At 36.8% G+C, this 13,573-nt stretch overlaps 1 protein-coding gene across 6 annotated transcripts in view; it reads right to left on the reverse strand.

Annotated features, from left to right (window-relative positions):
* Window positions 1–675: 675 nt before the first annotated feature.
* Window positions 676–13,573, reverse strand: part of LOC131072453 (protein NUCLEOLAR FACTOR 1) — a 250,588-nt gene continuing 237,690 nt past the window's right edge. For 3 of the 6 annotated variants that reach the window (XM_058008619.2, XM_058008617.2, XM_058008618.2), the window contains 5 exons: window positions 5,363–5,457; window positions 1,801–1,906; window positions 1,656–1,718; window positions 1,345–1,416; window positions 676–1,241 (listed from right to left, as the gene is read on the reverse strand). In XM_058008619.2, the coding sequence (XP_057864602.2) occupies window positions 1,167–1,241; window positions 1,345–1,416; window positions 1,656–1,718; window positions 1,801–1,906; window positions 5,363–5,457 (411 nt within the window). In that variant the 3' untranslated portion in view covers window positions 676–1,166. Of the gene's footprint in view, window positions 1,242–1,344; window positions 1,417–1,655; window positions 1,719–1,800; window positions 1,907–1,947; window positions 2,967–3,048; window positions 3,224–5,362; window positions 5,458–13,573 lie in introns of those variants that run through there. The other 3 variants (XR_009372778.1, XM_058008620.2, XM_058008621.2) reach the window with 3 other exon arrangements.

Below are 13,573 nucleotides of genomic sequence, written 5' to 3' on the forward strand. Positions count from 1 at the left end.
AGCAACATACAAGCCAAGAAATCCTCTTTTCAAGTTCATCCAACTCTCATGGTGGCCAATGAAGTTTTCTAGTTTCATCTTTCTTCATTCTCTACCTTTCTCTGCTCTTTCTTTTCATGGGCATGCCTCCCTTCTTTGCTACAAATCTACCAATAAAAAATAATCTTTTTCCTTTTTTGGACATGTTAACTCCTATTTTCCCTCCACTAACAAGGTTCGTTAATGATTTTTCAAAAATCTTTTAGAAAAGTGTGATTTTTGGCCAATACAACTAGCCCCACTTCTAGGCCCCCAAGATTGCCTTTGGATTTGATTTAACAATTAATAAAAGGCACTAAAGGAGTTAGAAAAGAAATAAATGAGCTTTTTTCCAAGCTAGATGTGGAGTTTCAAAGCCAAAGGATAAGCATTACAAATATATCAATTTGCTAACAAATTTTATTTAATTTTTGAATCTTCGGACTCCTGAAGTTGAATAGTCAAACCTTGGATCTGAAAAAAAGTTCAGAAGATAAAATCAGATCTGAAAATAAAAAATCACAATAAAAATTAAAGATTAGAACAAAGAAAAATCTTTTTGGTTGTGTGGGATAGCTTGTGAGCTCAAATACTCCTGCATCATAAAGAGACAAAAACAACCCACTAAAAAACAAATTAACTACCTACTTTTATCCAATCCAAAACATGTGGTGAGGAAGGTGCCGATTATAGTTTTGAACTGTTACAAACCACTGTGTGGAGTTGAAAAGTAGTAAAAGGATAAGCAAAAATAGCAAGAAAGCATTACAGGGATCACAAGATGAAGCCTGTTTTTTGGGATTGTAAAACCCCTTTTAACACCAAAGTGAGCGCTTAAGTACACAGCCAAACACATTATACAACAATCATATTATGGTTGGACAGCAACATAAACAACTTCAACTGTGGAGATCATGTGAGCAGTTATGACTTCAATAGATCTTAAAATTAAATGAGAAAATTGATTTTAAGCGAGGCCATATCCTACACTTCTGAATGTGGTTCTTACAAAGCAGAATGGGCGCAGACGCAAACTTTTCATCTGCATAACAATTGTAATAAAGGCTTTTTTTGCCGAAAAGAATGTTAATAGTGATTTAAAAGGTTATTGATAAGAATATCCAAGACTGCATTGCTTGGATTTCTCTCTAGCAGAATATGAATGTTTGCTTCTTAGACTTTAACATCTTTTGTGCAGAAGATGTTCCAACAATCCTCTCAAGCTGCAACCAAATTGGGACCATAACATCATTACAGTAAGGAAGCAAAAAAATCCAACAGAAATAGCAATCTAACACGGGCAGGATAGGGTACGCAATTTCTTACTTGCAAACTATCGAAGTGTGAAAATAGAACAGTGCATGTAGGATTATCGACCCCTTCAAACATATTCGTGATCTGAAAAACAGATGAAAAACAAAAAGCAATAAGACCATGGTACAGAAATAAAAACAAAGATCTGTAGAATATAAATTAAAATGGCAATTCAAAATACCAAGTTATGCTATAGTTGAAGGCATATTCCCTTATACACTTGTATAAAAGATAATTAGGTATAAACTATTTGCTACTAAGATGATAAAGACAAAAATAGCAATTTATTAAGAAAATGAATCAAAGAAACTGCAAAATACTACCTCAGCATAAAAGTCATTCCTCTCTGGAAGCGAATAATAGATCAAATCCCGTATACCACGGATCTGCATCATAAGCACACTAGTTCCAATAAACAAGTACCATATAATAAACAAAATTGTGCAAACATTTTGAAATATAACACACCTTATATCTATGATAGAAATGAGCACGCTCTGTATACAACATAATCTTGCGTTCCCCATGGAAAAACCAAGTTCGTCCACGTGAAATATCACTCTGTTTTGTGTATCTGAGGAAATAGAGAAGCATAAGAAAACTTGATGTCGATACTGACAAAGGATGACCATGTCTTCCAAAGATGAACTTAGGCTCCTTTAAACCTTTGCCAATAAAAGCATGCAACAAAGAATTGAGACAGCCAAACTTACTGCACCCAAACTTACTTAAGCACACTTAAGGATAAAGATGTACTTAAGCGCTCACTTTGGTGTTAAAAGGGGTTTTACAATCCCAAAAAACAGACTTCATCTTGTGATCCATGTCGATGCAGCCAATGTTTAAAAGTTATGAGTTAAAGATATACTAGTCAGAAGACTTGGTACCAATCACAAACAGATTACAAGAATGAAATGAAACCCAAAATTGACTCTAACTTAATGTTTCATTTTTGCTTGCAACAAGCCAGGACAGGATCTCTGATCGAAAACATTGAGTTATAAATGCATACTTTGATAGGAAAAATCTATGTATAGAAATATGAAAAGCACAAGCAAGCAGAAAGCAAACACAATAGACATTGAATAAAAACATTGAGTTATAATGCAAACTTTGCTGAGAAAAAACTATGCCTAGAAATATGAAAAGTATAAGTAAGCAGAAAGCAAATACAATGGACATTCAATAAAGTTCTCATAACACATCCTTTCCTATTAGCAAATACTACGAATTTATAAATGACTCTTTACAATCCAAAGGCAATGATTTTCAAGTTACCCATGCAAGACACTTTATGTTTGAATGATGTGTCAAACCTAACATGAACCGGACACTGTGCATAACCTTTTTAAGTAACTTAGAATATTGCAAACAACAAATGTCATCATGCTAATGGCCTCTCATCATGATCATTCTGAATGAAAAAGGCAAACAAATTATTGATGAAGTAGCAGATCCTACTAGGGTAAGATTGGTATCATCTGCATTTCAAATCTCAAAATCTCAGCTAAAGCCAGAATATTAAGTATCCTTGCTCAATGGAAATTTTTTTCTGTTTACTTCAGTAGAAATCAATGGTAGAAACTATGATGTGCAGATAGATGCTAGTGCTTCTTTATCCTTTTGTAAAACTCCTGTAATTACAGATTCGGAATAACTTACTGAGAAGAGTTGCTATAAAGGAATCAATGTGCAAGGAAATACTTTCAAATGTGATAAATATAAACAACAATTTACTTGTGATTTCTTAGCTATGAATCAAATGCCAGTAGATATACTGCTAGGAGAAAATTTCATTGATAGACACACTCCTTATGGCTGAACCAACAACAGCATTATGGATGAGAAAACGTGATCACTCCTAGACTGGTATATACATCAGAGAAATATCCTGCTACAATGATAATGCAAACAGAAGAACCATTTAAGGAGCTAAAAGACAAATTTATCGATAATATTTGCACTGAACATCCTCAGAAGTTCTAGCAGAAAAATATGCCTACAAAGGAAATAAAAGTTACTACCAGATAAACATATGAAAATAAGCAAAGAGATATCGGTAGCAGCTAAAGATTGTACATATATGTCGAATGCCATTGAAGAACTTAAGAAAAGAAACTTCATCAAGCCTTCCAGATCTCCCTTTCGCTGCTGTGCATTCTTGGTAAATAAGCATTCAGAACAAAAGAGATGTAAATAGAGAATGTTTATAAACTATAAGACTCTAAATACAACAATAGAACCTTTTCCATATCCGATAACTAATAAAAGTTATTTATTACAAAAGGTTGCTAAATTGCTTTTTGTAAAATCTTCTCTCATATTGATTGTAAATCAGGCTTTTATCAGATAAGGATCAAGGATGAAGATCAGCACAAAACTGCATTCAGTTGCTCTTTTGGACACTACAAGTGGAAGTTTATGCCATTTGGATTAATGAATGCTCCAGTATCTTCCCAAGAAAGGATACATTCAATCTTCAGAGGCACTGAAGATTTTCTTTGTGTCACTGTATATATTGACGACCTTCTAGTATTTAGCAATTATTTTGATGATCATAAGAAACATTTAGAAAGCTTTTATAATCTTGCTTATAATGCAAGAACTGTATTATTTATAAATAAGATACAAGTGTAAAGAGTCTTGTAATTTCTTAGGTATGTTTGTAAATAATGGAGTATTAAAGTACAACCTCATATCAAAGACAAGATCTTAAATTTTAAGGTTACTTTCAACAAAAAGAAGCTCCAAGATTTTCTAGGAATCTTAAATTATGTAAATAGTTTTTATCCAGATGTAGGACTTGATAGAGAACCTCTACAACAACTCTTGAAGAAAAGAAAACATGAATGGACAGATCAACATACTACTACTATTTCAATAATCCAAATCAAGATAAGTAATCTCCCAAGCCTCCAAGTTCCAACAATTGAAGATTACATTTTATATATTGATAATTCTGATTATGCTTGGGGAGGATATCTAGTCTTCTTAAAAGATGGAAAAAAATATGTTGTAGAATATGCAAGTGGTGTTTTCCTTGAAGATATGAAGAAATGGATTTCTTTAGATAAATAAATCTATGGAATTATAAAATGTCTTAAAAAAATAAATTTAAAGCTTATGCATCTTCCATCTTTATCATAAGAACAGACTACAACAAATTTATCACTTTCAAAGAAAAGGATCGTGGCAAGAGGGATGGACATGGTAAATCTGTTAGATGACAGGTATATCTGAATCAATTCAACTTCACTGCTCAACATATAGCTGGGTAAAGTAATATTTTTGCTAATTATCTCAGCAAAAATCCCTCAGGATTATTCATGAATTCTACTGCAAGCTCTTCTCATCTAGGGTCTAATATTGAAAAAAGCTTTGTTGTATTTTTCAGAAAATTAAATTAATTTGCTCAAAGACAAGTTATGATGAAAGGAGTAAATGGAATATATTTAAAAATTTCATTGAATCAAATCCTCACAGAACAATTACAATAGCTAATTTTGAAAGACATTGTTAACATATAACAATAGAATACCCAAGAAATGTCACAACATGAAATTGGGTAATTTTCACAGATAAAAATGAAATTCATATATGTGAGGTTATTGGGACTTGGGGAATCTTAGGTTTTATAAGGCACAGTAAAATTTACTTGTGTTACCTGTTTGAAAAATTTCACATTGTATTGCAAACAGAACTCTTTTGATTGGTTTGCTAATAAATGAACATATTATTTGTCTATAACTCTTTACTAGCATGACATTCTCTTCAAAACAAATGTTAACAATATGTCTATAACACACACGCTACCTTTTTTTCAGTATGCATTCCATAGCCATCAATCAAGCATGAATTACTCTAGAGCAATCATTATTTCAATAAAATTCTGATGATAAATCAAAATAAAAATACCTATCAGCATACTTCATTTGCCAACCAAACAAAAAGAAGACTTTTTAATTTTTAAGAAGTTTCGAAGACAAATATTGAATAAATAAAAACAAATGTTAGCTATGAATGTACTTACTCGCCAAGCAAGCAAAAAGAAGCATTTTGCTCTTTTAAGAAGTTTCGAAGACGGACAAAGTCAAAGTATGAGCTTATAAATAACATGATACCACCCTGCATAGTTAAAATCAAATTATTAATCTGCTCTTGTTCATATCAGAAAATACAAGCACAATTGTTCAAAGATATTGAAAAAAATTGAGAGAAAAATTATCTGAATAAAAAAAAGACTCGAGGGGGAACATGTAAGTCTATTCATTACACCTCAAATGTCAGAGGAGAACATTAAACTTCTATACAGCACATGATGTTCTCTTTCAATTGAATAAATGCATAGGTGTTGAAGTTAGGTAGTGTTGACGTGTATTTTATACACAATCATACACAGAATAAAATACCGACAGGCATCTTATCCTCTCTTGAGAAAATAGTCTCTAACTGCTGAAGATCTGCAAAAAAGGATCAGTTAGATGGACTCCAAGGTTCTTTTAGTGGGGTCTCCACGTGTGGACAAGCTTTTCAATGGTATGATGTGATTTGCTGTTTCCTCCAAGGCGTCTTACGGATTTCAAAGGCTCGAAGATTTTACTAAACTAAAAAGGAACTTTCAAAAATAGCAAAAGGATAGGGTTTAAGGAAGTCTAATCTAGCCTAACCCTATGAACGACTTAGCATGAATGAGATTTGGCAAGACTCAACCAACTTCAATTTTGCCATAAGATAACAACTCAATTGAAATTAGTGCGATCTTCTAAGGTAATAATGGTGTTCAATGCATCAAAGACCAAGGACACTACTATGAAGGTACATATCCTAGATACGAAAATGCTTGAAGGTTAAGGACTCAAAGTGTTTTCCAGTCGACCACGCAAGGCGTTCCTACAATCAGCAAGAAGCTAGTGGTTTGGATTGCGAATCCCACCAAATATCAAATCTCACACTTAGTCTTTCAAATTAACAAACTACTTTGATTGAGCGTGATTCAAGTACATCCAACAACCATGAAGATAACTTAAGAAATTTGCAACAAAACACCATAACTTCAATATTTTATTGATTTCCAAGTCATCATATACAACAATTGCTTGAATTTCTCTCTTCAAGACTCAATCTTGCTACAAAATAAAATTGCTTCTAATTCTAATCTCTCTATTACATCAACTATTATCTCTTACACTATTCACTATTTTTAAATGAAATGAAATATGGGGGTATAAATAGCATCCCCAGTTACAACGAAAGGTCCAGATTGAAAATAAATCAATGGACAAGATCATGACACCTAAACCCTAATTAGGGTTTGTTACAAATGACCTCCTTTTTACTGAACAATATTAAATACATAGCCAAATATTAAATTTGGCACAAAAATCTAGGAGGTATCAACCAATGAGAAATAAGATGTCATGTCATCTGTAACAACCTTTCATCTAGAATCTTATTCCCTTTCCAATTCTCTTTCTTAGCATATGCAATGAATTTTGTCACGATTCTTTCGATTTCTGTGTTTGGAATCTCGGGAAGATTCTTGATACTCTCTTCTAAGTGGATAACCTGATCAAATGCATCTAGAAGAGCCGTGTCCCAAGTAGGTTCAAGTTCCTTTGTTCTATCAATCAGGAGCATGGTGGCATACATCTGATCATACTGCTCATCTGTAACATCTGCGTCCTTGCGAAAGATGATCTTGATTCTATCTTCAAATTCCTGGATATCCACATCTGTCTCGACCTCGATCCTTCTGCCAAGAATGGTACGAAGTACCTCAAATACTCTGTCCTGGATCGGATTGATCACCTCCTCAACTTGACCACATCTAACACTGATGTCCTCGAAGAGAACACTCTTTATATGGAGTAAGGTTGACCACTGAAACAAACTGTGAGAATCACCTTCTAAGATCCTCTCCTGCGCTAAAATTCTCCTGGATGTGTGTCTTATAACTTTCAAGACAGGGATGACAACGTCCTTGGTATGGGCAAACGCAGCTACTGTTGCCATCAATCTGTGAATAATCTCAAGAACTTGGATAGCCTGATGGGTGATCTAACTGGATCCTGACGTCCCAAAGGTTCATTGATGTGACTGAAATATGTCCTCCATGCACCGACCTCTCTCTCAAGCTTTCTATTCTTTTCTACTTCTTCTCTAAGCTTGTCCTTCAATGCCTCAAATGTGTCGGTGGCATCATCTAAAGTCTGCTCTGCTGTGGATGGTCCTAACTCAATAGTCTGTATATGATAGTCTTCTGCTAGGATTTCACCCTCATATTTGTCTGCTGCTGGTGTAGCTATCTGCAGTTTTCTAGATCCAGTCTCATCTCGAATCATCTTGGACATCTTTGTAGCCTTCTTCTTCTCTGTTGTCATATGTGAACGTCCCACAAGGCTCTCTAAATCAATTGCACTGTCCTCGTCCTCAATTACGATCACCTTGGTTAATCTTTCCTTCAACCAATCTGGGATATTCGATCTTGTCTCTTGAACTTGAATTTCTTTATGTACTATTTCTTCTTGTCTGGGAGGAGATGTTACTTCGTTATCCTCTTCTAAATCATAGTCTTGGAGAGATCCATCGGATGAAACATGCTGTGCCTGTCCTTCCTCCTGTCTGTCATTCTGTACCATCGATTCCATGGACTCTTCTACTCGAATTGTTCTATCCTCTGGTCTAGAAGAAGTACCTGGTGTTTGATCTTTGCTGGCACCTTGCTTTTTCTTGGAAGACTCTTTCTTTTCTGATCTTTCCTTTCTCTTCGAACCTCTTGAATGGAGATTGCCCTCACTGGCACATCGAAGGTTACCTTCACCTGAATTCCTAGGATTAGGATTGCCTTCACTAACACTGGCTCCACCTTCAGCTGGTTTTTCTTCCAAAGTAAAAGACATAGCTATGCCCTGTTCTCTTAACTTCTGATGCTGAACGTCTACCCATCTGCGAGTACAAGACAAGACTGGTGCCATCAAATCATCTAAATCCACGGCCTCGGGCTCATTCCAATTCAAACTAATTGTTTTACTTTCTCTATCATATGAAGATTGGATGTGCCTGCCGTTGTCCTGAGCTTGGTCGGCCACTTTGTAAATCTTACATTTCCTGATGAAATCCAAAGGCAATCTAGAATGCATCTTTCGTTTCACTTCGAGATCGTCTAGGAGATTCATCATAAAATCTTCAATTTGGTGCTCATGTCTAAATCTTCTACCGACCGTCTCTTCTAAATGTCCATGTGGATCAAAACTATTCCTCCAAGCAAAAGATGAAAAAGGATACAAGGCTAACTCCTTCTCTGCGTCCTCCATGGCTAAGACATTAGGACATACCTCAACTGAATTACCCAAAATAATAGGTACCTGAACTCCATTCTGATGTCTGTGTCTGAATGCCTTCATATATGCTGCCAACTGCCTTGTTACTTCAAGTAACACAATTCTGTCTGTCGGGTACCTCGGCAACATGTATGGAGGTAAAGGACATCCATGCACTCTAATGTAAGTGAACTTGGGAAACTGAATGAACCAAGCACCGTACCTCTTGATGAACTCCTGGGCATCCTGAGATAATCTGTTGTGAATCCCTCCTTGCAACGTCCTTGTGATGTTCATCGTGAAAGTATCATTGATTAACTTGTAGTTCTTCCCTGGTGGATGATGCAAGTAGGTATAGGATTCACAAGCTCTGACCTCGCCGGGTCCTCTTCCAATCACTCCTCTGTGAGGTAGTCCTGCGTACTCAACGCTCCTGATTAAGGCATAGATGACGTATGAACTCATGTGGAAGGACTTAGTAGCCCTGAGTCTTCTCAACTGTACGTCTAAGCAATGGCTAATTATCCTAGCCCAATGTATCGTACCCTTTCCTTGAACAATCACCTGGATGAAGTAAAACATCCATTTCTCAAAATAGAAGGCATGACGTGCTTCTGTAATTCTGTTGAGCATGGTAATCAAATCTCTGTACTCCTCTTGGAAATCAATCCTGTGTGGTGTGTTCGGTACTTTGCTCAGACGGGGACGACTCTTGAGTAGCCAGTTCTTGTTGATTATGCTTAGGCAAGCATCTGGATCATCATCGTACACTGATCTGGCTCCTTCAATGCTCTTGTATATCATGTCCTTGTGCTCTGGAAGATGGAAGGCTTCACTTATGGCTTCCTCTGAAAGGTACGCCAAAGTGTTTCCTTCGTTGGACACAATTGTCCTGGATTGTGGATTGTAATGATGGGCACACTCGATCATCAACTCGTGGCACTGAATAGCTGGAGGAAAACCGGCCGCCTTAATGATGCCACTCTCTATTATTCTCCGGGCGACAGGTGATGGCTTGCCGATGTAAGGGACCTCTCGGAACTTCTTCGTGCTAAAGTTCCCCAAGTTTGTATCTCCAATGTTGCTCCACTTAGACACGATCTTGGTCTCCACTTCTTCGGTCTTCTGATCTTCTTTCATGAGAGCCGAGCGGCTGGTGGATGCTCCCGCCTTTGGGGTCGCCATACCTACACATCATTTCATTATAAGAAATAGATTTTGCAATAAATAACGTAAATAAGAGAGATAAAATTTTAGGAAACCTCATGATAAGTCTCTAGAGTCATCATTTCCTAAAAAAAACAACGATTGAGCCAAGAGATTAAAAAAAAATCAAAATTTCAAAATTTGAAATATGACGATGAATGAATAAAGCAATAATAATTAAATCGCCATACCTCGATAGAGAGCTAACTCTAGAATGCAAAAACAAAATTTGCCTAGGCAAAATTGAGGTATAAAGTAATCTTCAATATGATCTCCTCAAAATTGACTTCGCCACCTCTGGAGAGAACGTGATCTTCAATTATCGCCTTTGGCGTGGTCTTAGATGGATCTTCAAATTTATCCTTGACAAATCGTTCAAACAAATCCCCCAAGTCTTTAGCAAATTCGCCGTGGTCTTAGATGGATCCCCAAGTTCGCCTTTGGTGTGGTCTTCAAATTCGCACCACCTTTGGTCTTCAACGCAATTCGCACTCAGCACTTCCCTTCGTCTTCCTCAATTCGCATGTAGAAAGGTAAAATAATGATGTAGAAATGATAGTTTTTACCCCCCTTTATATAGCGCTCACATCACACTTCACCCTCAAGGCCGACTTGATAAAATAAAGTAATTTCAAACGATTTTTAAATAAAATAACAAGGCCGACTTACATGCATGAGCGTTCTTATTCGACTTTTAATTATTTAATTCATTAATTAATTAAATGCCTTTTATTTTAATTAATAAATTTCGATTTTTTAAATCAAGGCAAAATAATTAATTAATGCAAAACGCCATATTAAATGCCAATTAAATAGGACTTTAAATCTTATCGAATTTTGGCGTTAAAATGAATTTAAAAAGGTTTATTTGGCGCCAAAAAAATTTGAAAATGAAGTGGACGTACCTCATCGCCCTGGTCCCTTGGAGAGGGACAGGAGCGATTCACCATTTTTGTCATGATTTTGCATTTTTCATGTTCAACTCCTTCATTTCCACGTTCTAAATCGATCATCTGGTTGGGTTCTTCGAATTAGATTGCCTTGCATGTGCGCATGAGTGTCTTTAGATGTATCATCGCCCTTGTCCCTTGGAGAGGGACAGGAGCGATCTCCATGTTTCCACGTTCATCTTGCATCTTTGATCTTCGAACTTCCATTGCTAGGCGAATAACATCATTGCTAGTCCATTCCGCGCACGTCCCACTTGCTTTTGCAAGGTACCTTTGATGCTATAAGGATCATCGCCCTTGTCCCTTTGAGAGGGACAGGAGCGATCCTAAGGTTTTTGCTTGAAATTCTCCATTTTGATACGATCCTTTCCTTGTATCATCTTCCAAATGCCATTTAAAACCTTGTGCGTCCTTGTCTTAACGTGATTTTCAAAGAATATCATGTGTTTTGCCTAACATCGCCCTTGTCCCTTGGAGAGGGACAGGAGCGATCCATGTCTTTTCTCCGTTTTGAGCTCAAGTTGGTAACATTTGACCATGGTTCGTCGTTTATCGTCTTCGAAATAATGTCTTTTTACCTCGTCCATCCTCGCCTTGACTTGCCTTTGAAGGAGTATGAGTGTTTTTGCAATAATCGCCTTGGTCCTTGTCCAAAGGACAAGAGCGATATAGACTCCTTAGCTTGATTAATAACATTTGGACGTTCAAAACTCTTGAATATCACCTTAAAAAGATGTCTTGAACCTCGTGTGACCTTGAAAAAACTTTGACTCAACGTGATTTTGCATGAATTGATCAATACACTCAATATCGCTCTGGTCCCTGACTGAGGGACAGGAGCGAAATTCATCATTGCGAGCTTGTTCTTGTTTTTATCAACTTGCAATTATCTTCAATGCGTGTAATGACGTCCATTCGATTCTCTTGGTAGCTTAACACTTGCTTGTCTTTTGAAATCGATGCCTTAATGGAAATATCGCTCTGGTCCCTTCCCATGGGACAGGAGCGATCTGGGGTCTTAGAGCGCAAATCCTTCCAACGTGACGACCTTGATGCTTGTGTTTGATTGAAAATGCCTCGAAACGTCCCTCGCCACCTTGTCTTGACTTGTGTCGACCTTGAACTTTGGAGGAATGACCTTGAACTTGCGTAGGAAGTATCATCACCATTGTATCGCCCTGGTCCCTTGGAGAGGGACAGGAGCGAACTTGCTCTTGTGGTCTTCATTTCACTTTGCCAGGTTCCAAGTTTATATTCAACGGACTCGTCCTTCTTCACTCTATTCATTCATGCCTTGACATTGTCTGTAACCTTGCAAGAAAAGCAATTATATCAAAAATCGCTCTGGTCCCTTCCTGAGGGACAGGAGTGAACTAGGCATTTGACACTGTTATGGACGTCCCAAAAATCTTCAATTTATATTCAATGCGCTCATCTCATGTTTTCCCTTGTTTTTGAACGTAAACTTGCCTTGACCCTTGTCTGGATTTTGCATAATGAAGGAAATCGCTCTGGTCCCTGGGAGAGGGACGAGAGCTACAAGGTACCTCGCCCTGGTCCCTTGGAGAGGGACAGGAGCGATTTAGTCAATATAGGTCATTATCCTTCGTTTTTGCATCTCAAATTATATTCATTTGGCAAAGCATCTTCCTTCGGACCCTTTCAAATTGTTAAGTTTTCAAAATCTTGCAAGGACAAGGCGAAATTTGAATTGTAGCTCCGGTCCTTCACTGAGGGACAGGAGCGATTTTCCTCCTGGAGGCATTTCTGTGCTCATGAAAATCTTCAATTTATATTCAATGGAAAGATCTCGCTGTTCTCCATCACTTCCAACTTGAAATTTGTCTGGACTCTGCAGGGATGATGAGATATTTGAAAATGAGCTCCCGTCCTTCACTGAGGGACAGGAGCGATTTTGCTCCTACAGGCCAAAAAAACAAGATTTTTCACATTTTAACACTTCACGAGGCGAAAACAAATCAATTCCAATGCCCAGGATCAAAAAAAAAAAAAAGTCAAAATTTGGTCAAAATATTCAATCGGACAAAAATTCACATTGACGGTCAACACTTAGACAAATTTAAGCTCTGCATGAACATTCCAATTGAAAATTAGACCATTTTGGCGAAATCATTGCATTCAAAATTTGCATTCTAGAAAAGGAAGCTCAAAAGCTCTCAAAAAGGACTGGATTTTGGCTTGAAAAGACAAAATTTAAAACCCTAAGGCTTGGCCCTAAATCCAGACAATCAACTAACTAACAAAACCCTAAAAACGAAAGCGAAAACGAGCGAAAAACAAGCAAAAAGAGGGGGTCCCCATTTGCGATGGGGCGATGTGTGAAATGGTCACAACAGGTAGCAACGGTCGGATGACCCTAACCATTCAAATGTCTAACTGGCTGGCCTTACGGCCTTATACATTTGCATGATTAATCTTTCTCTTCCTTGCATTCTGATCATAGATCAATATACTGTATGATGATCAATTTAATCATCTATAAAATTATCAAATCATACATGCTATCGATCCTATGTATAATTAGTAATAGCTTTATATTACTAATTATACATAGCACCGATTGCATTTATATATATCAATCCGTATGTGCTATGATTAATATTGTTATCATTACATGTTATCGGTTAACTAATTATACCGATTGCAAATTGTGGTTAAACGTCACTTATTATATGATCGCTATTGATTGACATGGCTCCACATAGGAGTCACGACTCTATGTGGAACTATGTCGGTTCCACATAG

This window comes from Cryptomeria japonica, chromosome 5 (genome assembly GCF_030272615.1).
Source record: "Cryptomeria japonica chromosome 5, Sugi_1.0, whole genome shotgun sequence".
Classification (NCBI taxonomy): domain Eukaryota; kingdom Viridiplantae; phylum Streptophyta; class Pinopsida; order Cupressales; family Cupressaceae; genus Cryptomeria; species Cryptomeria japonica.